The sequence below is a fragment of the Onychostoma macrolepis genome, chromosome 01 (genome assembly GCF_012432095.1).
Source record: "Onychostoma macrolepis isolate SWU-2019 chromosome 01, ASM1243209v1, whole genome shotgun sequence".
NCBI classification, from domain to species: Eukaryota; Metazoa; Chordata; class Actinopteri; order Cypriniformes; family Cyprinidae; genus Onychostoma; species Onychostoma macrolepis.
The window spans coordinates 21808805-21836432 of record NC_081155.1 but is presented as its reverse complement, the minus strand read 5'-3'; the positions used below and the strand labels follow the sequence as shown (position 1 = coordinate 21836432).

At 36.5% G+C, this 27628-nt stretch overlaps 1 protein-coding gene across 2 annotated transcripts; it reads left to right on the top strand.

Annotated features, from left to right (window-relative positions):
- The first annotated feature begins 1180 nt into the window (after positions 1–1180).
- galnt7 (UDP-N-acetyl-alpha-D-galactosamine: polypeptide N-acetylgalactosaminyltransferase 7) lies at positions 1181–27628 on the top strand. 2 transcript variants are annotated; one of them, XM_058774252.1, is made up of 12 exons: positions 1181–1770; positions 3596–4044; positions 7879–8045; positions 20935–21065; positions 21147–21226; positions 21898–22080; positions 23823–23940; positions 24479–24601; positions 24751–24969; positions 25062–25160; positions 25275–25403; positions 26672–27628. In XM_058774252.1, exons 1-12 carry the CDS (start codon positions 1645–1647, stop codon positions 26807–26809), a joined length of 1962 nt encoding a protein of 653 aa, XP_058630235.1. In that variant the 5' UTR covers positions 1181–1644; the 3' UTR covers positions 26810–27628. The 2 variants fall into 2 exon arrangements, with proteins under 2 accessions (XP_058630235.1, XP_058630228.1); XM_058774245.1 differs by lacking the exon at positions 21898–22080 and adding an exon at positions 22239–22421 and having other exon boundaries at positions 1184–1770.

Genomic DNA, 27628 nt, shown 5'->3' with positions numbered 1-27628 from the left:
CGGCTCCAGCGCAGATGAATCTAATGTTTTGAGGTGAATGTGTAGCTGTCAGTCACCACATCGGTGTGGATATTTACTGTACTTCGCAATCACATTCTAGCCTACGTCTTGGAATATATGACCCAAATAAAAATTTTCACCGTATATTGTCATCTGAACAAGTTACAAGTCTGCCACGTTTGTTATGACCAACTGAGGGAAATAATACTGCCATAAATCGCGCTACCAGTGGTGATTTAATCTAAAGATCGGTCAGCTCATCAAATTGTGCAAATTATTATTGTTATACTTTATTCTCAAATTATTAATGTTAACAACATCAGCATTGCGTGACTGATTATATGTGTATTAGCGTGTAGATTTCAATTTCTGTACAGTCTAATATCTAATTGTCATGCCATTTGAATTTCATATTAAGAAATTTTTAACCCAAAAAGCAAATTATGCTCCCTTCAAACTGGTTTTCTTTAAAAAATATTGTGTAATAAAGCTATCTGTAATCAGAAGCACATTTAAAACTGGAATATAATTTAATTTCATTCACATGTGTTTCATAAACACATAATCCTTTCTGTATTACAATCTGCTATTAAAATGTTACATTTAATTATAGCTGCTGTGAGAAAAGGCTATAAACAATCCATCACCTGCAGGATCCTCACATGAGTTTGCCTAGTAGCCGGGACAACTTCTTTATTGACGTAATGACGCAGTGCCATGCTCGAATTTCCGAGATGGTCCTCACTGCAGAACACAAGATCCAGGGGGCGTGGTTGGATCTAGATCCAACTCCTCCCACCTTACATAGACCTAAACCTACCCGTCTCCACCCCCTGATCCATAAACCCACCCATCCCCACCCCTAAACCTACCAATCTCCACCCCCTGGATCTTTTGTTCTGCAGTGAGGGGCTACTGGAATTTCCCGCGAAAACCTAATGTACCACTCAAATTAGAAAACATTATTAAGCTAACCATTGTGAATCGGGCTAAAGTAAGGCGATAGTTTTGAACACTGTCTGGTTACTGATCGTTTTTAACCAAAAAAAAGTTATGGACTGCAGCTTTAAATTTTGGAGTCTGATTACGTAATCCAGATTACATGTAATCAGTTACAACCCAGCTCTGCCTATAAACTATACCAGATGGTTAACACAATAATTTAAGGTCACCCAGAACCAACAATTGTTTTTCTCGGTCTCTTCGGGAACAAAAGAGCAGTAATGCGTGCGTGGCACAAAGAAAGTCTTTTGTAATAGTTGTGCCTGTAGACGCCTATCAGCATCCAGCAACATTTGTGGAAGTCTCCATTACACGTCACATCTCGACAGGCCTTTTATTTGCTATCAATCATGCCGCATGTCCGTGTGTGTTCATTCACACATCCGTGTGTGTTCAGATCCAGATCTCATGGCTGCGTGGCGCGCGCACGCACGCACGCAACTGCTGGCTTTTCGTGACTCAATCATAAAGAGGACAGTGGGAGTTTAATTGAATAAAGGAGCAAGGAGAGAGAGAAAGAGATAGAGAGTGAGAGGGAGAGGGAGGGACTCGATGTGGCCATATAGGCTGCGGAGTGTTTATTTATTTGTGCTGGCTCCCCTTTTTCTTTCTTTCTTATTATTTGTCAACTGATTTTCCAAAATGAGGTTAAAAGTTGGATTCATCCTTCGAAGTTTACTGGTCATCGGCACGTTTTTGGGGCTGGTTTTGCTTTGGTCTTCGCTGACACCGAAGGCAGTCGACGATAACCCGTTTGCTGGCGCACTGGTAAAGTATCGCTTTAATGTTCTTGAGTTATCGTGATACGTGAGTGTTTTCGTTGTGCTGTTATGCTGTTAATTTCACCCTGTGTTAGTATTCAGCAGGCTCGGCTAGCATGATGATTAGCATGCTAACTGCTGCGGTTGTCATGGAGATGAGCAGCGAGAACTGACCGATGAATTGTAACAGACACGGACGTTTATATTTATCCCGAAATGTAACTAAATACGCGTTTCCATTCAAAGGAACTAAAACATGCAGATATGGCTGTAAACTGCTAGCACGGAGAGCTAAATGTCGCTCTCTACATCCTCAAAAGCGTCAAATTCAGTGAAAACCCGGAAGGTCGTTATGTGGTTTACTGGTTTATTTGAGACAGGCATCATTTATGTAAAATCACAAAAAAAGCAGATGTTTTCAAGTAAAATATGATCATTTCCGGTGATCTTTCTAGGTGGTTTTCTGTTTCAGTACTGATTATGGAATAAAGGGGTCTTCAAGATTGAATAGGGGGGTCGATATGCTTGCCGACTGAATTAAAGGCCGAATAAAAGTCTCGACATAAAAGAATATACATCGACACGCACTTCTCTACTTTCACAAGAGATTGTATAGAAATGCAAGTGTGTGCACTGACACGTGGCACACTTGACAACTTTCTTGACAGCTGTCTGGTTTACCTTGGCTTGTCATTCTGGCATTGTAGTTAACGTTGGATTTATTTGCACACTACTTTTGAACGGAGCATATGTTATTTGTACGGAGTCTCTACTTTGTTTACTCGTTTCTCTTTAGGTTATGTTTTGCATTTATGTAAATGTTTGTTTGAAATCGCTTGTATCGATTTTTGCATATGGCCTTTTAATCCTGTAACGCCGACGTGAAATAATAGTCAGAATCTATATTTTGTAAATAAATGTTTATTGAACCTATATACAACAAATAAAACAAAATCGTAAAAAACATTACATATGTATTATTTGATACGTCAGGCTGATGAAGTAGGATATTGTAAGAGTATGAAGCTTATAATTGAAGGTAATTTTTGAGGCTAAAACTGAACAAAAATATGCAATTTGTTGCAGTTGCCTTATATGGTCAACATTTATGACATTCGGCTTGTAATGTAAATCAGTGAGATTTTTATAATGGTATAGCAGACATCTTACATAAAATGCACATACAAATCAGCTATCTATCTGTATTGCTTTGGATAAAAGCGTCTGCTAAATGACTAAATGTAAATGTATTGCCCAATAATATGTCTGTGTTTGGTGATATTTTATGATCAGAGCTCTGTAGTTTTTAATGTAGGGCAAAACAATACAATACAGTGATGATTGAGAGAGGGACAAAACATTACTTAAAAGCCTGGTGTAGCATAATTGATCACATTTTAACATGATTTCTCAAAGTATAGATCAGTGGTCTCGAGCTCAATTCCTGGAGGGCCACAGCTCTGCAGAGTTTAGCTCCAAATCACACCTGCTTGGAAGTTTCTAGTGATCCTGAAGACCTTGATTAGCTGGATCAAGTGTGTTTGATTAGGGTTGGCGCTAAACTCTGCAGAGCTGTGGCCCTCCAGGAATTGAGTTTGAGACCATAATCAAGTAAACCAAAGTTGCTTCTGTTCATTAAATGCTAAAGTGAAAATATTAATAACATAAGTTATTCTTACATTTACTGTATAAAAAAACATTACCACAACCTAGGCTATAACTTAAAAAAAAAAAAAAAAAAATATATATATATATATATATATATATATATATATATATATTTAGAATTTTATCACCACCACTTTGTCTCATATATTTTTCTCATTTCATAGGCAGGACGAGATGCAGGTAAACTCTTGCAGCCCAACCTTCCCAATAATGACATGGCCGACCAGTTCAAGCCGGTTGTTCCATGGCCTCACGTCGAAGGAGTTGAGGTCGATCTGGAGTCTATCCGCCAGAAAAATGGTGACAAGCCAAACCCTGCATTCAAAGACCAGAACCAGCAGAATGTCATCCAGAAGCAATATATCACCTTCAAGCCTCACACTAATGCGTATAGTGAACCTGTGTTGAAGAATGGAATTCTGGGTAACTTTGAGCTTAAGGAACCTGAGCCTCAGGGGGTCCAGGGCGGACCGGGAGAGGGCAGCAAAGCATTTGTACTGGGACCGGAGTACAAAGATTCTGTTCAGGCCAGCATCAAGGAATTCGGTTTTAATATGGTAGCCAGCGACATGATCTCTCTGGATCGAACCACCGGCGACTTACGACATGAAGAGTGAGTATGAGGATGCAGGCCATTCTGATTTGTGAATGTATTTGGGTGTGTGTGAAGAGAGAATGTGGGTGTGGTAGTAACTTTGGGTTTTTGGACATTTTTTGCTTTGTTTTTAAAGGCTTTTTGCTCCACAAGATATTAACTGGATGATCCTCTCTTGTTTTAGCATGTTTGACTCCAATTTTTATAAAAAAATATTTACTCAAGTTTAAGATGCTCAAGCGCCACACACACACACACACACACACACACACACACTATAGACGGTCAGGTCTGACATGTTGGTTTTCCAAGTTATTTTTGTGATCACACCCAGAAAGATGAAAACGATAAGGACACACCTTTTTTAAACAAGCTATTTCAGTGGCATAGTAGATTATGAACTACCTGCGTCTTTAGCCACGTCATTTCTTTTTTTTTCAGTTCCAACTAACAAAAAATACCTAATCATTTTGCTCATGGTAGCATCACAATGTCATAATTTTCATAACTTAACAGCATGGGATGTGGAAGTAGTTTGTCGAATATCAAAGTACCTTCTGATAGAAAAAGTGTGCTGTATTGCAGTACATTAATGGTTGTATCTTATACACTTTTCACTCAGAGGACAGTTAGTACTCAAAAGATAATGTGCTGCACTCTATTACTAATGTACCAGACGTTAAATAGGATCGGCATTATGCACATAATTCAGCCACCAAAATGTTGTTTGGCCACGTCACAGCTGAATGATAAGCTGCAGTCTCTCTCATTAACTCCCCTCAAGCTGGAAAGCTGGATTATCTGCCTGAGACTACTTTATAAATTTACACAGCTTCAGAACTGACCTTAGGCTTTACCAACAGGTCTAACTTCATATCTGACCCCTGTAGGTCATCCAGTTTGGACACAAACTCATTGTTTAATAGGATTTCTTTCCTGACATAATTATATAATGGTCACACCTCACATTTTTTATACATTGAGTTGATAGTCAAACAACATGCAGCATCAGCAGTTTAATCATTACTGCAGTTTTATGGCATTGTAGTCGGTGCCACTCCTTATGCAGAGAGCCTGAAAGATGGGTTTTAAAGGGATAGTACACCCGAAAAAGACATGATCATAATTTAGTCATGTCATTACACAATACACTGTTATTTTACCAGCATTCTTCAAAATATATTATCTTATGTTACACAGTCATACAGGTTTGGAACGACATGAGGCTGAGTAAATGATGACAGAATATTCTTTTTTTTGGGTGAACTATACTTTTCATGAAAATTGTATTGAACTTGACCAGTATACTTTCTTGAATTTATATACATTTTGAAAATGTTATATCAAACAAATAAATAAATCGGGGTCATTCAATTCAGTTCAACTCAGTCATGCTTATTCATTCAGCTGTGTTGTAATATCACTGCTACATGTTTTGACTCAATGCCAGGATGTCTTTAAAACCGCACACGCATGCTTTCTAAAACTCACTTCCTCCTGGGGAAATTCAAACCCTTTTTTAGCAGAGAAATCTGGGTGTCTGGGTCCAAGTCAGGGCTGAAACAATGTACACTGCTGTTCTTTGGTACAGGCAAGGTAAAAAGGTAAATGTTACTGGGAACAGAACAACCTGCACTGATTTTTGGTGGCATTGTCATTATTGGTTGGTAAATGGCCCTTTCAAAATGATCAGGTGTGTTAGATATTTGTCTCTTTCTCAGACTTAGTTATGCTGATTTAAACCATAGCATGATTACATTATTAGAGCATTTGTATTGGTTGTATTTCCTTTTGAGATACTGAATTGTTGGGGAGTGTGCACAGTGATACCGACCTTTGTCTGAAGATGTCAGTGTTTTCTCTGAAGTGAGGTTTTGCTTCAGTTTATAATTTACTCATGCCTTCCTCATGAGACAAACACGCTGAAGCATGTTAACAGCGAAACATTTTGTCATTTTAAATCTGATATCTTTGTTTTTTGGCGCAAATGGGTTTCTTGAAGCAGTCACTTCAGCCTTGTGAAAATGACATTGCTCATTGCGACATGAAGGGAAGCAGACATAAAATTATTCATCTGTTTCATGCATTTAAAGCCCTCCAAATAATCAGTCACATATATAACATGTTCTAGCCTTTAAAGAAATTGTCAGAAAGAATACACCGCTACCTTTAAATGGACATCAAATTGAGATTGTTAAAATAAGGTCAGTGCGGTTAACATTACCTGAAGAGACCCTAACTTTAACCCTTGTTTTGAATTTCAAAGCCAGCTTGCTAAATAAAGACTTCAACCACCACAAGGATGTGGGTTTTTGTGCTTCTTGATTCTGTCAACATTTGTAGTTCTTCTATAGTAACTTCTTAGCAGCTTAAGTATTTAAAACTCACATTTGAAGTGTGTAATTTATATCCTAGAACAAAACATGAAAGTCTCTTCGAGTAATCTCTTCAAGACCATAGTTTACACACAAATCAAAAACTGGTATTCAGATAACCCAAAAGAAAATCTCTAGGGAGCATATGATGAATTAGCCCTCTGAGTTGGCCTATATTGACGTCGCGACCAAACATTACCTCAGAGATTCAGTGCTAAAATTACCTAAATATGTAACTAAATAGCATCCATCGCTGTAGTTTCAAAGAACAGTTAGCATTAGCATTTAATGGCGGCAGCTTGTTTTTGAGTAGTGCAGCACACCCCATTCTCCATTGAGACAGAATGTCAAGGGAGTGAGTTGTACTTCCAGTTGAGTGGCTACTGTGCTATGTATGACAAATTAGGCCTTATGACTTGTTACATGGCATGTAAATCTGATGTTAAAAGAGGCTAAACTGCCATAAGAAAAAAGTATTGCTTGCAGTATGTTGCAGACAGGAAACAATATTTTTTTTCTATGGGTTTGGGAAGGAAATGTTGTGTTTGTTACAACATCTAATGAGTTTAATCAAGCCTATATTACATGTAGGCTTGGCTTAGGCAGATCTGTGTCCTATTTACTTTAGGCATCAAGAGTTTCCTCATATATACATTTTCTGTTTTGTAAGCTGCTCAAGCTTTTACTTTAAATCTTCTTAGGCCAGTTGCATAAACTTAGCCACCGTGTTAAGACTGTGTCTTAAGAACTAGTTTGACCAACTAGCAGTGGCCAAGGGGTAATCAGTCTTACTTTTCCAATACAAATAAGACCAATTTACCTTTTCATAACTGAATTTAAAGTTATGACCAGTCTTGAAGAAAAAAAAAAAATGAGATGACTAACGTTTTAAGACAAGTCTAAAACGTTTATGCAACTGGCCCGTTTGTGCACTATTTAAGAATTTGTACATAAACTAAACCCTAGTGCAAATAACCCACCTGGAGTCTACAAACAAAGCCAAAATAGTTTTTGTTATTATGCTTTTTTGTGCTTATTGTTCAATTTCATAGCTCAAGTAGGCCTGAAATTTAATCTTTTTCCAACTACCTCTATATTTCTACTATAACTCTTTAAAAATAAGATTGAGTTTGTGCAATTCAGACTCTAGTGTAAACAACATTTCTCCTCCAGTCTGACACAACTGTCAGTTATCTACTGAAAGTAAATGAAACTGGATAAAGAAACTTTAAATTTGAGCTTAGAAAGAGGAAGTGTGTTTGGGCATTGCTCTCCCTTTATACAGAGGAAACAGTGTGCAAAGTTGCTGTTTCCTGTCTCACAATTTGCTTCCACAGGATGGAGGTGGATCCAAGTGTATAAGAATCACCAATGCATGCTATACTGTGTGTGCAAGTGCACACCATGAGATCAACCCCACAACAACATTCACTTCCAAAATAGTGTGCTTTATAATATTGTATATATTTGTCTGTAGGTGTAAATACTGGCACTATGATGAAAACCTCCTCACCTCCAGCGTGATCATTGTCTTCCATAATGAGGGCTGGTCCACCCTGATGAGGACGGTGCACAGCGTCATCAAAAGAACCCCAAGGAGATACCTGGCCGAGATCGTCATGATTGATGACTTCAGTAACAAAGGTAGTGTGAATGTTGTTTTCATTTCTTCATCAAACACTCTACATAGCATGTGTGTACCCTGTGTTTGTCACATTTTTTAAAGTAAGCACACATACTGGCCTTATTTTGTGCTAAACAACAAACCAAAAAAAACCCCACTAAAGTCGTATTTACTATGCAAACATGGAAAAGAGGAGTGCATTGATGCCAGTGTTTCTTAATAATCACAAAGGAGACATAAATTACTTCTCTTGTGTCGGGGAGTAGCTTGGCTGCTTTCAAATCAGTATAGATATTTCAGTAACTGGAAGTAGTATTGCTGTTGTTTACATCCCTTACACATTTTATTGTGTTGCGACAGCCGATTAACAGGCAATAATCAAACACAATTTCCTGTCCTCCTTATCAAAAACCATTAGGACGTCTGAATCTGAGTGAATTGGTTATCTTGTCCATTTGGTAATTTCAAAGAAAAGATTTAAAACGGTACAAGTTCATTTAAGTGAAGTGTTCATTACTGTTTTCTTCTTAGTAATAGACTTTACATTAGAGAGTTTTCTAATTTTATTGTATTTAGTGTGAATTAATCAGTAAATTAGATACAAAGAAGATTAGATAATCTTATGCCCCTTCTGATGCTGATTCTCATTGAATTAAAGTTGTGAAGAAATGTAAGACAGATGTTTTCTTCCACATTGCAATGTACATCTGAGTGAAACGGATTATTGAAAAAAAAATCAAGGGCAGGAACTTGGTTCTGTCCGTCAGTTGTTGATTGGATGGAGGCAAATCAACTGAATATGAGCTTAGGGTTGATTATAAGTAACTAAATAGAAATCAGGCACACATCGCCATAGAGAAGTCTTTTGTTTTACCGGAAGATTGAATATTGACACTTTTATTAAGAATCATAGGGTTAAAAAAAAACGTATGCACAGATGAATTGTTCACAATAAAATCAATAACATGAATTTAGAAAATTATAATTATTATAGGGTAAACGTACCTATTATGCTCAACAAAATCTACATTGAGACATTTTTAGTGCAGGGTTTCCGCGGGGTCTTAAAGTCTTAAATTTAGTTGTATCAAATACTTAAACAGTCTTAAATTGTACAAGAAAGTCTTAATTGTGATTTCAAGAGGTCTTAAATTTGGAGACGGAAAGACCAGAATTGCGATATGGCTGAATGTGACGATTAAACTTCAAAAGGCTATGATTTCATTGAATAAACCTGAACACCGTAAGTTCAAAGTCCGGTGCTGCGCTGCTTTGTCTACTGCTTTTACGTGAAAACCGTTATTTCTGCCAAACGCGACACCTGCTGGTAGAGAATGAATCAGTTAACATGGGTTAAACTAGTGTGCGTATGAGTGCCGCCTTTCACTGCAGGATTCAGTCTATTAAAATGCATTTAGAATGATCACATAATTTAAGATATTAGGGCCGAAAATGTATATTTATATCATTTCATATACAGTGGGGCAAAAAAGTATTTAGTCAGCCACCAATTGTACAAGTTCTCCCACTTAAAAAGATGAGAGAGGCCTCTAATTTTCATTACATACCTCAACTATGAGAGACAAATGAGAAAAAAAAATCCAGAAAATCACATTGTAGGATTTTTAAAGAATTTATTTGCAAATTATGGTGGAAAATAAGTATTTGGTCAATAACAAAATTTCATCTCAATACTTTGTTATATACCCTTTGTTGGCAATGACAGAGGTCAAACGTTTTCTGTAGGTCTTCACAAGGTTTTCACACACTGTTGCTGGTATTTTGGCCCATTCCTCCATGCAGATCTCCTCTAGAGCAGTAATGTTTTGGGGCTGTTGCTGGGCAACACGGACTCCAAAGATTTTCGATGGGGTTGAGATCTGGAGACTGGCTAGGCCACTCCAGGACCTTGAAATGCTTCTTACGAAGCCACTGCTTTGTTGCCCGGGCGGTGTGTTTGGGATCATTGTCATGCTGAAAGACCCAGCCACGTTTCATCTTCAATGCCCTTGCTGATGGAAGGAGGTTTTCACTCAAAATCTCACGATACATGGCCCCATTCATTCTTTCGTTTACACGGATCAGTCGTCCTGGTCCCTTTGCAGAAAAACAGCCCCAAAGCATGATGTTTCCACCCCCATGCTTCACAGTAGGTATGGTGTTCTTTGGATGCAACTCAGCATTCTTTCTCCTCCAAACACGACAAGTTGAGTTTTTACCAAAAAGTTATATTTTGGTTTCATCTGACCATATGACATTCTCCCAATCCTCTTCTGGATCATCCAAATGCTCTCTAGCAAACTTCAGACGGGCCCGGACATGTACTGGCTTAAGCAGGGGGACACGTCTGGCACTGCAGGATTTGAGTCCCTGGCGGCGCAGTGTGTTACTGATGGTAGCCTTTGTTACTTTGGTCCCAGCTCTCTGCAGGTCATTCACTAGGTCCCCCCGTGTGGTTCTTGTGATCATTTTGACCCCACGGGGTGAGATCTTGCGTGGAGCCCCAGATCGAGGGAGATTATCAGTGGTCTTGTATGTCTTCCATTTTCTAATAATTGCTCCCACAGCTGATTTCTAAACAACAACCTGCTTACCTATTGCAGATTCAGTCTTCCCAGCCTGGTGCAGGTCTACAATTTTGTTTCTGGTGTCCTTTGACAGCTCTTTGGTCTTGGCCATGGTGGAGTTTGGAGTTGGACTGTTTGAGGTTGTGGACAGGTCTTTTTTTATACTGATAACAAGTTCAAACAGATGCCATTAATACAGGTAACGAGTGGAGGACAGAGGAGCCTCTTAAAGAAGAAGTTACAGGTCTGTGAGAGCCAGAAATCTTGCTTGTTTGTAGGTGACCAAATACTTATTTTACCGAGGAATTTACCAATTAATTCTTTAAAAATCCTACAATGTGATTTTCTGGATTTTTTTTTTTCTCATTTTGTCTCTCATAGTTGAGGTATACCTATGATGAAAATTACAAGACTCTCTCATCTTTTTAAGTGGGAGAACTTGCACAATTGGTGGCTGACTAAATATATATATTTTTTTTTTCCAAATGTGATATTGATTTTATGCAACAGTTCAGTAAACAAGAAGTTAATATTAAGAGACTTACGTTTTAGACACCGTATTTACTGCTTTTGATCTATTTCTCCATTTCAAACACAGTCACAGCATTGTTTTTGCATCTTTGAGCGACATGACTGTGTATAGTTCCTGAATGAATCAACTGTTTAAATGATTTGGTTCAATTGCAATGACTCACCTGTTAACAGTGACTTGCTGCCACCTACTGGCGGTTTTAATTTCACATTTAAAGTATTTTCATTTTTTAAAAAACATTGAAAACTGATGTTTGAAATTATCTTTCAAATATCAAAACATTATTTATGCATTTGTAACTGCAGGTTAGCTATGTCCCTCTGAGCTGCATTAAACAGTGTGTAAATGCATCAAATGCTACTTCAGATTCATTGCAAAGATAAATTTTGTTGATACTGATTTCATTTGCTTGGTAACAGCCCAAATGCAAGAATTTGACTCAAAAGATGATGCACACTTTTAGAAAAAAAAAAACAGTTTAAAGGTAAAAATGCCCATAAAACTTATTTTCAAAAGATACATTTCTACCACTGCTGTGAACTGACCACACAGAATATGAAGAATATCAAAAAAATTCAGGAGTCAGCTGTCCACGGTAATCTTTAAGATACCAGCACAATAACACACTCGGCAAAATATCGTCTAATTATCGTTATCGATAAAATCACAGAAAATATCAAGATATCATTTTGTTTTTGTCAATATCGGACACCCCTAATTCATGTTGTTTAATTAATTTATTGATAATAATTGTTTTAATCAATATAATAATTAATAATTTTGACTTATCCATTTTCTTAAAAATGGTTTAAAGCCTGAAATGTAAAGTTTATAATTTTATAACACTTTTTGTTTTTGTGAAAACTTGTATCTGAATTGTAAATTATGCTTTTTACAGTTTAATATAGTACTATAGAGTATAGACATTGCCCTACCCCACTAATATGGTATTCATTTTATTTGTTCAGGTCTTAGTCTTAAATTTGAACTTAAAAATCCTGCAGAAACCCTGAAGAAGGCTGTGAAAATTAATCTGCATAGTTAATCCTTTTGATCTTTTATTTAAAAAATTCACAAAAATCTAACCTTTCTTTGAATAATAAGAATTTAAAATGGGGGGGAAATATCATAATGAAATAAATGTCTTTCTCTAATACACATTGGCCACAATTAACGGCACCCTTTTATTCAATACTTTTTGAAACCTCCATTTGCAAGTTTTAACAGCTCTACATTTTCTCCTATAATGCCTGATGAGGTTAGAGAACACCTGACAAGAGATCAGAGACCATTCCTTCATCCAGAATCACTCCAGACCCTTTAGATTCCCAGCTCCATGTTGGTGGTGCTCTTCATTTCACCCACTCATTTTCTACAGGGTTCAGGTCAGAGGACTGGAATGGCCAGCAGAAGCTTGGTTTTGTGCTCAGTGACCCATTTTTGTGTTGATTTTGAGGTTTGTGTTTAGATTATTGTACGGTTGGAAGATCCAAACATGGCCCATTGTAAGATTTCTAACAGAGTCAGTCACTTATTGATTTTTTTATCTGTTGGTATTTGATAGAATCCATGATGCCATGTGTCTAAACAAGATATCCAGGACCTCCAGCAGAAATATAGGCCCACAACATCAAAAATACAGCAGTATATTTCATTGTACACATGGGGTACTTTTTATCCCTGTGTTCACCAAACCCATCTTGAGTGTTTGCTGCTAAAAGGCTAATTTTTTAGTTTCATCTGACCATAGAAGCCAGTCCCATTTGAAGTTCCAGTCGTGTCAGTTTGTTTTTGGATGAGCGAGGAGAATTTTTCTTGAAACCCTCCTGAACAACATGTGGTGATGTAGGTGCTGTTTTTACAGGTTTTATTTTTTTAATTAAATTCTTAATTATTGCCCTGATGGTGGAAATGGGAATTTTCACTGCTCTAGCTCTTTTCTTAAAGCCACTTCACTAATTTGTGAAGCTCAATTATCTTTTGCTGCACATCAGAAATATATTCTTCGGTTTTTCTCATTGTGATGGATGATTAAGGGAATTTGGGCTTTGTTTTCCCTCCTATTTATATTTCTGTGAAACAGGAAGCCATGGCTGGATAATTTCATGTTCATAATCACCCTGGAATGCTCAAAATTGTGAATATAAATGGGAATATACTTCAGAGATATTTTACTCGTAAGAATTTCTAGGGGTACCAATAATTGTGTCCAACGTGTATTAGAGAAAAACATTTATTTCATAATGATATTTCCCCCCATTTTAAATTATTATTATCCAATGAAAGGTTAGATTTTTGTGAATATTTTTTTTTTTTTTTTTTTAATAAAAGATCAAAAGTATTATCAATGCTGTTTAAACTTCTTTGATCATATTTACCAAGGGTGCCGATATTTTTGGCCATGACTGTACATCTTTAAATTCAAAAAGTCTGGCTGTGCTTAATTGGTACATTTTTGTAACCTTTAAGCTCACATTATGTTTTGTTTATTTTAAGGAACATTTTTAAAGAATAATTGTTATCTATAGTCTCTTAAGGCTGGAATACGCTACACGATTTTTGCCCCGATTTTCCACAGATTTACAGTCTGGAGAAGTTGATGCCAAAGATCAGAGCCAGTCTGCAGATTTGAGTTGACAGAATCCATAGAAAATCGATTAACTTAACTTAAAATGACAACCATCAGTTAATATTTAAAGTCTATTTGTGAAGTATTTACATAGACGTTCAATGTGGAAGAGCTTAAAGAGAGCACACTGAGCTTAATTGGAACAGCAACAATTTTTAATAAATTTCTTGTAATAATTAAAATGACAGGTTTTTGCTAAATAAATAGTCTAGGTCGTGTATTAAGTTCATACATATTTTAATATGAACAACTATTATTAACAATATGAAACTTTTTCTTATTGATGTAACACTGAATCTGTGTGCTTTTCATAGTCGTGTACCCTTTAAGCTCACCGTAAAATAATATGAAATCTTTAAAAATTACACCACTGTAAAATGACAGACCAGCAATAAACTCAAAATTTATAATATTGTGGATGTAAAAGTACAAGCCAGTAATGCCTGTGAAGTAATATGTTAGCGTAGCACACAATCTTATACAGCTAGTCAGCTAACTGTTCTGTAGCATCTGCGCTGTGTTGCTAAAACTATCTTTTGGATCTAATGTAATTATTTCCCACATCCAAGTTCCAGGTTATAATATGCAAAAGTCTGAACATTAATCTCTTAATTTTACAATAAGTAGTGAAACTTACCCAAAATAAAGGCTTAAACATAAAAAATGCACATTTAAGGGGCTCCTCTTTTGGTGAAAGTTTTTAGACCGCTTTCAATATCGCCGCCAGTCAGTGTGAACTAGTGATGGGAAGTTCGGATCATTTTACTGACTCGGACCTTTGAGTCTCGTTCAGCAAAATGAACAAATCTTTTTTCGAGTTATTTCGTTCATTTTAGCAAAATATAATTAAAATGTTTCGTGCTACTTCCCTAACACATCTACTATGCAGTCAGAGCCGGAAAGAGAATTGATTAGTTCGTATCCAGAGTCTTCGGGTTTGAGTCGTTCATCACATGACCGCCTCATAAGCTGAACCTGTGCAGTCAGAGCCGGAAAGATAATTGATTAGTTCGTATCCTGAGTCTTTCGAGTCGTTCGTTCTTTTGTCACGTGACGTGACAGCATTGGACAGATAAATTAGTTAATTTACAAGCTTCCTTACAAACGGGTGCATAGTTATTATTATTATTATTATTATTATTATTATTATTATTAGTGCTGTCAATCGATTAAAAAATTTAATCGCATTAATCACAGTCGTGGACTGTGATTAATCATGATTAATCACAGATTTAAAATACTAGGATTTACCTGTAAATGTGTTGAAAAAGAAATGCATGAAACTAGTTTAAGGAAACAGAACCTTTCACACTTCCGCCAGGTACGAGACATAATCCTTATTCTTTTATCATTTAATCTTTTATCATTTTTTTTCTTTTGTTTTTATTCAGCCATAAATCAACCTTTATACTGGCGATTAAAACGTTTACCAAGCCACATCGCTTTAATCCCAGCAAACATTTACCCAACTATTATCAAAAGTATTTCTAAATAAATACAACAAAACATTTCTTGCGACCATACGTGAAGTATTATGACAAAATGCATTATGAAGAAGAATTGGACCTGTTCTGCAGCTGCATTAGAGCAAATATTAGCATCATGCTTCATAAGACAATTTATGAGATTAATAGTACACTTTTCCTCAGAACTCACTTCAAACCACCATCGAGTGTTTGTAATAACTTCCTTTTACGATCACATGTGGAATTTGGTCGTTTACTGTTGTTAAAATATGCTATTTATAGCCTTTTATATCGCTGCACAAATTAGCATTTCAGATGTACACATTCTCAAGAAAATCACATACAGACCATATCTATTGTAATCGAGTGTTTATTATCTTATATAAATATAATCTATAGTGGCTGTTGTCATGTTTATTTCTGCTGCTCTGCTGAAACTCACGTTGTTTGATGTTACAACCGCCTCTCCGTTCTTAAGTTGCCAGGGATACATTCCAAGTATAATACACATTAATAAAAGGATCTATTTAAATTTTTATTTGTCTATATACTTTATTTATATATTTTATTTGTCTTTGGGCGGCCGCGGTACATTATAAAAGTAGCCCAAAAAACCGCAGCCCATGGCTCTGTAATTTTTCCGCGACTGTATTTTCAAACTAAACCACTTGTGCTGCTATCGTTACCCTGGCAACACTGGTGCTGTACCCTCATCACACAATGATAGATAACCTTCCGCGCTGCGATGACGGGAAGAAGTTGGGGTCAAACCTTATCAAGCGATTAATCTGCATTAAAAAAATATTAACGCATTAATTTTTTATTAATCGCATGCGTTAACGTTGACACCCCTAATTATTATTATTATTATTTACTCTTACAGTTACGTGATGCGTTTCTGGTCTCAAATTGTAGCTTTTTAATTACAGTTTATAAATGTGAATTTCTGTCATGATTCTTTTCCATAACACTGAATGTGGTAATAAACTAAAGAGTTGGTTATTATTATTAAGTATTTTTCCCTCAAACTGAATAGGTTTAGTTTATGAGGCTGTCACGTGATGAACGAATGACTCAATCCCGAAGAATCGGGATACGAACTAATCAATTCTCTTTCCGGCTCAGACTGCATAGGTTACACCAGAGCCATAGAGAGACAGAGTTGCAACAACGGAAGTTCAAAACGCTCGATCGTCACGTGATTCACTTAGACCTCAATAGTTCCAGGACGTTAATAGCGGGCAATTGGAATGCATTGAGTTAAATGCATTTTTGGTAATTAGTAGACAATAAAATAGTTTATTTACATTATTTATAAAATAATGTATACGTAGTATATGTAGCTGTATCAGTGTTGCTTTTAAAAAATAAAATCCGCTAATATTTGAGGATTAATGTGGTCAGCTATCCTTACCTGCCATGTTAACATATTTTAGGCTGACGAAATCATGGTAAAAGTCCATGTTAGCTATATAAACGACATCGTGGTCTTTTACCAAGGTAACTTCAGCCTCTCTGTATAAATATAATTGTGTGTGTGTTTTCTAACAACTTGTATGTTAGTCAAGTGCAATCACATCTTAATGTTCATTGTCGTTTTATTAATCTCATGGTGAATGTTAAATTTGTTGTCTTTGAAAATTCATACCAAATAAGTGAAGATATTTTAAGATTAAGTGGGAATTAATCTCTTTTATTGTTTTTGATTCTTGTGCACCCCTCCATTATTAATATATATTTGTAGTATATTCAAATTTAAAATAACTTAAAATATATGATTAATGGGTAAAAATGTTTTATGTATGTTAACTTTTGTTATGCACTTATTTATAAAGCATGCTGTCCTTGAACAGTCTCCACTATAGTTTGCTGTGCTGCATGGGAGCGCTCAGTCACTCACAGAAAGGAGTATGAATGTATGGTTTCCCTACTGACACGGAGAGGAGAGAAAATGATGCATCAAGTTTCGTTCAATTCACATTTATTTGTATAGCACTTTTTATTACAAACATTGTTTCAAAGCAGCTTTACAGAAAATGAATGTTTCTACATTACAAATAAGAGTTCTGTTAACAGGTGTAACTGTGTCAAAGTAATGTTCATTTGGCAGAAATGTTCTAAAATTAGGGTATACAAATCATGCAGTTAAGTAATGTCATGAGTTCAGAAACAATGAACAAATTAAAGCAATGGTTTATTCAGAGTCAGCTTCATCTGAAGTCCTCTCAAGGCCTGGCATCATCTCTTCACAGGTGCTGGGTCATCTTAAGTCTTCATAAGAGGCTGGATATAGTCAGCAGGAGGAATCTATAGATTACACCAACAAAATGTGATGTAATCATATCTGGGAACTGGCACTTTTTCACAAAGAACAGGGAAAGACTTGCCAAACCCAGTGAAGAGACTCATTGTGAGGGTGATATCTCATTACAGGGAGTCTTCAGGTGGTTCTTGTTCTGATGCAGATGGAGAAGGAGAAAAACACAGGAAAAATGGTTAAGTGATGCTCCATCACATTTCAGTCCTGTGGCATCTGCTCCTTCAACACAGTGCTTCTACAGTAGCTAAGACATTTAAGTATAAAATACAGTACAGGTTTATTGTGATTACTTCTATAAAATAGTAGTGGTAGGCCTATATAATACATTTTTGGAAATTTAGCCTAGCATGATTCTGAAATGAAAACTGCTCGCCTATTTTAAACTTTTTTTTATTCTCACTTAGGTCCATCAGCATCCTTTGCAATAAATCTATTAAATAACTTCCCAGCAGCAGAAATCATGTTTAAAAGCCTTAATTACACAACAACGATTGAAACTGCCTAAAGAGAATGAATAACATCCTGTAAATCTACTAATTAAGTGAGGAATAATCTAATAATAATCTGTTTTAATGCACAAGGTAATTTGATTAGCTGTGCTGATAATATGCAATTTTGTTCTATAAATGTCTTACCTTTTAAAAGTTCATCACAGCGGTCTCTTCTGCTGCATCTCTATGGCGCTGATAGTATGAGAGCTAACTTCCAGGAACTATTGAGCGGCTCCATGATCCACCATTGCTGCAAAAAAAACGGTCCATTGGAGTCAACGGAGTTGTCGCAACTCTCTCTCTCTCTATGGCTCTGGGTTACACATACGGGGCTGTCACGTGATGAACGAACGACTCAAACCCGAAGACTCGGGATACGAACTAATCAATTCTCTTTCCGGCTCAGACTGCATAGGTTACACATATGGGGCTGTCACGTGATGAACGAAAGACTCAAATCCGAAGACTCGAAACAGGTGAACTAATTCAGTGCAGAACCTATAGGATGTTGCGCATGCGCGACTGAACGAATCACTCTCCGAGATGCCTCGTTCTTCCCGAGTCACATTAAAGATTAGTTCAAAAAGAACGAATCGTTCAAGAACGACCCATCACTAGTGTGAACACATGGAGCAGGGCTCGCAAAATTTCAAAATCCCTGGTAGCCCTTCGGGCAGGTACTCTTCAGATTTTGGTAGCCCGAAAATTTTTAACTAGCCCGAATTAAAAAATTACTATTTTATTTTATTTATTTATTTAATATAGAAAATCAGATAGGAGTTTAAATGTCAATCAAAAATATTTTCAATACACAAATATCAACAAATAATGAGGAGGGAATTTTATTTCACTATTTACAGGGTATCTGCAGAATTTTTTAAAAATATATTTAAGGCAATTTATGACCCATTTTAAGAGCTGCACAAGTAAAATGAACACAGAATGAGCGGGGTTGGACAATGTCTATGGTAACATACAGTTTTGAGCCATAAAATTACATGATTTGCAGTTCAGATACAGGTTTTCACAAAAACAAAAATCTTATACAACAGCGTTTCAGGCTATAGACAGTTTTTATGAAAAGGGATCAATCAAACATAAATTGTTAATTTAAAACGTATAAATATTATTGTCTTAATTGTTTAGATTTTTAGAAGGCACATCAACTTTTTCTCATTTACAACTCTATGTGTTTGTTGCATAAAAACATGAGTTGATATTTGCATTGATCTGACCATAAACAGCAAGAAAGGCTTTTTGGAAATGCAGATTCACTCTCTGCCACGAGGTGGCGCTTTAGGAGCACTGAAATATTGCGGTTTCCCCGGAAACGCTGTACACAAAGCAGCTCAGCGCTCATAAACGCTGCTTTATCAGGAATTATAGGTAAAATGAAATTAAAATGCCAACATTTCTGAGGACAGTCGGTTCCCTTCAGATACATTCACATAAAGACATCTGCGCAGCGTTTTGACTTGAAACGTGCAGCGCTCATGTTTATTCAACGACATCATTGCCTTTTGAAGTTTAATCCTGCCGTATCGCGACTCTTGTCTTTCCGTCCCCAACTGTAAGACCTCTAGAAATTATAATTAAGACATTTCTTATACCATTTAACGTATTTGAAAGTGAGTTGTATCAAACTTAAGGCCATAAAAAGTTTTAGAGTTTATAAGGACCCGCGGGAGATCTGTATTTAAGGAGCCCGTCGGGCAGGCAGTGATACATTTTGGTAGCCCGACTGGAAAACACAATAGCCTCGGGACGTCGGGCTAGCGATTTTGCGAGCCCTGTGGAGACTCATATCTCAGTGCAATGTGCAATGATCTGATTGACTTGAAATTACAGGAGGTATATGGTAACAAATTCAATTGGTTAAGACCTCAAGTAGGATAATAAATTATTTTTTATTTGTATAATCTGATCTCAAAAATGGAAGTGTGCTTAGTGGGTACATGAGCTTAATAGGTACGTTTACCATATATGATTTATATTTTGCAGTTCATAATTTTAATGTAGAGAAGCTGTGCTCTAAAATACATGGAAAGGCTTAAAGGGTTAGTTCACACAATGAAAATTCTGTCATTACTTACTCACCCTTATGTTGTTCCAAACCCACCAATTAAGATATTTCTGATGAAATTCTCCAAAATATGACTACAGTATTTCTTTTTTTTTTTTTGCTACTTGGTGGTCCTCAGTTTTCTAAATGCTCTTGGTTTGAACGGGCCTGAAGAAAGTGAGGAATGGTTTTAGTTTTGATACCCCTCTCTAGAGAGTCTATTCTGCACTCCTAAGTGAAAGAGACATATAGTTGCCTCAACCTGTAGGCAGTCTGCCTGAAGACTAATGCTGGGCACTTGTTCATTAATATGGGGCAAGCAGACTGTTACTGAATGGAGATCATTACTCTTTAAGAGATCGCTCTCAGGGGAACTATGAATGAATGCAGTGCTGCAGACTTAGCTGATAAGAATCAATAAAGGGCGTATAGGCTCAGAATGTTTCATGAATTTAGTAATAAAGGTCAGTAAAAACTTTGTTAATGCCGCACACAGTTTCGATTTGTTTTTCAAATGCAATCTTTAGGGCTGACTGTCTGCACTGTTTTTTTTAGCAAGTGGTCAAGTTAGTATAATTAATGTATTGTATATCTACACTGGTTGCTATAGTAATGATGTAGGTGTGAGCAATATGCCAATAACTTTCTTTTACAACTGAGTAGCAAGCTATAATTAATATGTGCAGGCAGAGAGCTGGAAGTTTTACCTCTGCACGTTATATAGCTCATACCATATTGCCATGGTGCTCATCAGGTACATCAGAGGAAAAAAAAAAAAAAAAAAATTATATAAAATATGATCTGACCGTTTTTGTGATTGTTTGTATGTGTTCTCTCATTAGTTCATCTTAAAGAGAGGCTGGAGGAGTACATAAAACAATGGAATGGGTTGGTCAAACTGTTCCGCAATGAGAAGAGAGAGGGTCTGATCCAGGCCAGGAGCATAGGAGCCCGCAAAGCCACTCTGGGACAGGTTTGGGCCCCATTGTCAACATACTGTTTAATGGGTGTGCGTAAATGTGATTTGTTTGTCACACTGTGGTCCTGTCCTTAGGTGCTGATCTACCTCGATGCTCATTGTGAAGTTGGGTTGAACTGGTATTCCCCACTGGTGGCCCCCATTTCAAAAGACCGGTACGATTTAAGCTCTAGGATGATTTTGTGCCCGCTGAAAGAGACTTCGAGGATACCTTTTTTAATTTTTTTTTTTATTTAAATAAGTTAAATTTAGTTTAAAATGCAAGTGCTCGGTTCTAGAAGTGTACTTTTCCTATTCATGCTGATTTCATATTTATGAAAAATTTTGTACCATTTTATATTTTTTTAAGAGAAAGATAAATTGTAATATTTTCCTTGCACCTTGAATACAGATGAGTGTGCACATCATTGATCAATTTTGTTTGTAAATATTGAACAAGTGAAAGTTTTTATTTTAATATAAATATCATGAATTCATAAATATCATTATATTTTTGTGGAGTTGCACCACATGACATACAGTCTGAACTTTTGTATTGTCATAAAAGGTCAAATTATTTGATATTTTAAGAGACTTTTTAGAATGTCTGCAGTGGTCTTGTCTATGAAATAATGCTGTTTTATGTTTCTACTTGTCCAGATAACTAACATCATGTGGTCTAACCAACAAGTTATTCGAATATTAATATAAAAATATTATACATTTATTTATAAATAAAATGTATTTATTATTATTTTTTTTTTTTTTTCTTTCTAATGTACTACCAGGTATGTTTTATTTTCTTTTTTAAATCTTAACCTAAATGTGTGTTGTGTTAATGTTGCAGAACGGTCTGCACAGTACCGTTGATAGATTACATAGACGGCAATGATTATACCATAGAGCCACAGCAGGGCGGGGATGAGGACGGTCTGGCGCGAGGCGCCTGGGACTGGAGCCTCTTATGGAAAAGGGTCCCTCTCAGCAGCAGGGAGAAGGCTAAGAGAAAGCATAAGACAGAGCCTTATCGGTAAACTTCCACCCTCCCATAAGCATGATCATTAAACCCATTCTGTCTCTCTCTTGTTTTGTCTCCCCTGTCACCTTGTCTGTGTGTGTATGTATGTCCATGTTTGCTTGCATGGACATCCCTCTTGCCTCTCCTCCATCCTCTGTGGCCATGTTCAGAACGGTGTGCACAGTGCCTCTCATAGACTCTATTAACGGCAAGACTTTCACCATCGAGCCCCAGGCGGGCGGAGACGAGGATGGCTTTGCCAGAGGAGCATGGGACTGGAGCATGCTTTGGAAACGCGTGCCTCTGAATAGCAAGGAGAAGCAGAAGAGACTAACTAGAACTGAGCCCTATCGGTAATTTAGAACCATAATCCTGAGCTGATTGGGGCTGACCACAATACACATAAGTGGAGAGACCTTGCCTCTCGCTTATAAAGACTGGTGGTGGTCTGCTTATCTCTGCTTCTTTAACAGTTTGGCGTCAAATATTTCCCACAAAGTGCTAAAGCTGTATACTAACTGCTATGAAGTGGTCATAATACAATGAAGTGATTTTAACAAAATACTTCATATATTATGACTCCACCATGGCTGTTCTGGTAAAGTTGCTACTACTAGAACTACTAAACTAACAACTCGTAGACCTTGTTTCTGCTTCTCTTTGCATGCAGTTTCCATTCTGTCGTGTCTACAAACTTCTCTCTCCTATGGTGGCCGAGAGAGCTCAACGCGCTGCAAATAGAAAAACACCTGCAAATTAAGAAAACAACGTCATCAATTTGACAACACATGCACTGCAAATACTCACAACACAACCAAACAAATTAACACGCTGCAATTTGGTTGCATTGTGAGCATTTGCAGCACCTGCTGTCAAACTGATGATGTTTTCTTGATTTGCTGGTGCCTTTTTTATTTGCATGTGTTTTCTGAAGTTGCAGTGCATTGAGATCTCTCGGCCACCGTACTCTACTGTGGTAGGGACTTGCCATAAGTGTAAACAAGTGCATGTGCCTAGTCACCAAACACGGGAAATTGTGAATGCTGCTTGAATTTTTACTTGAACTTCTTTACAGTGTTTTCTGTATGTTAATAGTTTTCAAAAGCTGTAAAACAGTAAAAAGGTACAGTGGACCAGTAGTCCACAACACACCGAAATCTCCACAACACAACGGAAACAAGTCGCAACAAAATGGAAACAAGCCACAGCACAACTAAATTAGCGCAACACAACTAAATTAACACAACATAACAGAAACAAGCCACAACACTACGGAAACAAGCCATTACACAGCAAAATTGTGTTATTGAGATTTTGTTGTGCAGAATGTGCACTACGGCCACCTTAAAAAGGCACCGAGACAAAAAATGAGCATTCTTATTTTTAAGTATGACAGCATTTTACTGCTTGTTTTGGTGTTTCTTTAGCTTTGTCCACACTACAGGAAAAAAATCACACTTTCTTTTCGCCTCAAATTTGATTTTAAAATGTATTGTTTAGACTGTTCAAACTCACGTTACATGTGGCCAAACACACACACAATATTATTAGCATATTATTACTTTTTTTTTTTAAAGCTTATCAAAATGTATTTTTTCAGACTAAAAAAAAAAAAAAACATTAAATGAAATTCTGATTTTTACTGCCAGTCTGAACAAGGCCTTGTATATTAATGTTCTAAATACCGTACTGTATGTGTGTGAAACGTAAGGGGGAAACAAAAACAATTCCTGACCGGTAAATATGTGTGTCAGGTCTCCTGCGATGGCTGGAGGACTCTTTGCAATAGAGAGAGATTTCTTCTTCGAGCTAGGCCTCTATGATCCAGGCCTTCAGATCTGGGGAGGAGAAAACTTTGAGATCTCCTACAAGGTAAACTTTTATTTTAAATTGCTAGTGCTCCCTAAGTTTAACATTTTATTATTATTTTTTTTCATTCTCCAAAGTGTGCAAATAAGGTAATTCTGTGTTTCATTTTTTTTATTTGTTTGCTAGCTTTTATTTTAATTTGTTCTACATTACACTAAAATACTGATTCTGATTGGTCACTTCCATGTCATTCAGTCAATCATTTTTGAATAATGATCTTTGTCAATGGCGACATCTGACTGTTCAGTTTTTCCTTGCGTAGCTGTGCTTGTGTTCAGTCTGATATCAGATGTCTCTACAAATAGGATAATAAAATAATTTTCACTCAGATCAATACTTTATGCCCATATATTGATTTAAGTAAAAAAGTTTTTTTTTAAATTATGTCATTTACAGTTAGATGGTCTTTATCACAAAATAAACTTCTTCAGGCCGTTTTTATCCTCTATATTAATTGCACAAAGCAACATATTTATCCCACTCCAGCAGTTTGTGCGTGAACACTTTCTGAATCCCTGCCATGTGTGTGTGTCCTGTGCAGATATGGCAGTGTGGTGGGCAGCTTCTGTTCGTGCCATGTTCACGGGTGGGGCACATCTACCGTCTGCAGGGCTGGCAGGGAAACCCACCTCCTGCTCATGTAGGCTCATCCCCCACACTTAAGGTCAGTTCATCTCTCTCTCTCTCTCTCTCTCTCTTTTTTATTTTTTCTAAACATGCTTCTCTGAATCCGAAAACAAAGCTGGTTCACAGCTATACTTTACACTTTAAATTCAGTTTGTAACCTCTACTCTCCTCTTTGGCTGCGTGTAGAACTATGTGCGGGTGGTGGAGGTGTGGTGGGATGAGTATAAAGACTATTTCTACGCAAGTCGACCTGAGACTCTGACACTGGCCTACGGAGACATCAGCAGCTTGAAAAAGTTCAGAGAAGAACATCGCTGCAAGAGCTTCAAGTGGTTCATGGAAGAGATCGCCTATGACATCCCTCAACATTACCCACTGCCTCCAAAGAATGTGGAATGGGGAGAGGTGCTTATATAATCAATACAAAGAAAAACAGTTGAAACTTGTTTAAAGATATCGGCATTTGTCATCATTCAGTCGTTTTCTATTTTCAATAGATCCGTGGGTTTGAGACCAGCTACTGCATCGACAGCATGGGCCACACCAATGGTGGCAATGTCGAAATTGGGCCTTGTCATAGAATGGGTGGAAATCAGGTAAAAGAAAATGATTTAGCAGCAGTACTTTACTTTTTACAGTTTGTCTCGCAAGTTTTTTTTTTTTTTTTTCCTCTCTCCCACTCATTTGATTTTGCTTATGCCTTGCTCTAGCTCTTTAGAATTAATGAAGCAAACCAGCTCATGCAGTATGACCAGTGCCTGACAAAGGGGGGAGACGGAACTGCTGTCATCATAACACACTGCAACTTAAACGAGCACACGGAGTGGAGATATTTTAAGGTATGTCACAGGAGGTATCAAGCCATCTTTGGCCTTGGTTTCTAAATCAATAAAACTGCAATTTTGACAACAAATAAATCATTTTAATTGCATCAAAACATTTGGAATAATTATTTTTTTGGTCAAATCCTATACACAAATTAGCTGTATATGACACTTTAAATGTTTCAGCAGTAAGTTAACACTAGTTTATGTAATTGCTTGCAAGAAATAACGATAAAAATGCTTCTGCATTAATCTTGGTTGATTGTTAAAGATGTATTATTATCTGCAGAATTTCAAGTTAATATATACACCATCGTTCAGAAGTTTGTTGCAAGTTAAGATTTAAATTTAAACTTTATTTATTTGATGAAAAATTTATTAAAAACAACATTGTGATTTATTGTTATAAATAAAAAACTATTTTCTATATAAATATACTTTAACATGCAATTTTTTTTAGCCACATTGCTCCAGTTTTCAGTGTCATATGATCCTTCAGAAATCATTCTAATATGCTGATTTGCTGCTCAGGAAACATTTTGTATTATCAAACATTATATTTTTCTGAAAACCATGATACTTCGATTTTTTTGATGAATGGAAAGTTCATCAAGTTCAAAATAACAGTATTTATTTGAAATTGATTTATTTATCTTTTTACAATGCAAGTCTTTACAGTACTTTGATTAATGAGTCCTGAATTTAATGAGTCCTTAAAGGTACATTGTGTAACTTTTAGCGCTCTAGCGGTTAATAAACAAAACTGCATGTGTCTTGCGGAAGAAAATTTTAGACTTAGCTACTTCTATTTGAGTGTTTGTCATGCAGCTACTGGGCTGCTCCGCAGTGGTTGATGTCCTGACAGGTCTAAAGTCGTCCTAATATATTGTATTACAGGCATACTGTAGTGATCAAGGATAAGACAAAAACACGTTTTGGAAGATGGATCCATGATGTACTTGCTCATTATAAACATTTTTTAGATTTTTAACAAAAAAGATTAGTGTACCTTAATGAATAAAAGTATTAATATCTTAAAAAAAATGATTGACCCCAAACTTTGAACAGTAGTAAAATATAAAAACATAATATCCTTTTAGTTAATGGGTTGTTAACAAACATGTAATAACAATGAACAATAGTATATGCAAACTAAACTAGATTAAAACCTAGTAATAAATACTGTACAAATAGTTTTTGTTAGGTTGTTGGCAAACTTTACTCTTGTACCTTGCTGTATCGATTCTTGATTGAACTTTTCCAATGCTTCTGGTTTCTCACAGGATCTACATCGATTCACACATATACCTACAGGGAAATGCTTGGATCGCTCTGACGTCTTGCACAAAGTTTATATAGCTGACTGTGACAACAGTAAGAGCTCACAGAAGTGGGAGATGAACAACATTGTGGCAGTTTGAGAGCCAGGCTCAAATGTGCTTCAAGGATAAACACTGACTACAGCAACAGGTTTTACCAGTATACATGTGACTAATTAAGTTTTAGTCATGACAAGAATAACTCTGAACTCTGATCACAAACAAACTTTTTTTCTCCATTGAAGACAATGTTTACATCGGTTCATCCCCAGTGTCCATCGCATGGGTTTTTCTTTGGAATCTGTGTATTGGAGGGGTCTACCTATCAGAATGTTTTTCCCTTTTACAGAATGTGCACAATGTGTGCTGAGATGAATTATCTAATACCACTTTTGTTGCTGCTCCATTATAAAATACAGGTTGTCCAGCAAGTACTGGGATGCATACATTTTTTTAACACTGGACCTTCATTATGTTTGAGATGACAACCTGCCACTTGAACTATTTTCGTCCTTGGCACAATGGCACATTTTTTGCCATATACTATGGGTAAAGAATGGGAGTGGAGAGAAAAGAGAAATGGGGATATAGGGTCAACAATGGAAAAAAAAAAGTGACATTTTATTTTTGTTTACTGCATAAAATGTTTGCTTGGTTGGGGGAATAGATGTTTATTTGTATGTGAAAATCAACGTTTGATTATAATACTATTCATGGCCAAAAATCATCTCGAGCAAGTGGAGCAAAGTTATGTTTTAAGGGCAAGAATGATTGCAATGTGTACATTTTTGTTTTTGTACAATGTAAATATGATTATTTCTAAATTAACATTTTGAGATATGGTGGGCTTACCAATGAAGGTGTAAATATCTAACTTATGTTTGTTTTCTCAAGAAAATAAATGGAACATTTTTACCAGTC

Coding starts and splice junctions, on each gene's coding strand:
- galnt7 (XM_058774252.1), top strand. CDS start 1,645: ATGAGGTTAAAAGTTGGATTCATCCTTCGAAGTTTACTGGTCATCGGC. Junction 4,045..7,878: donor GGCGACTTACGACATGAAGA/GTGAGTATGAGG, acceptor ATTTGTCTGTAG/GTGTAAATACTGGCACTATG. Junction 21,066..21,146: donor GCAAAGCCACTCTGGGACAG/GTTTGGGCCCCA, acceptor TCCTGTCCTTAG/GTGCTGATCTACCTCGATGC.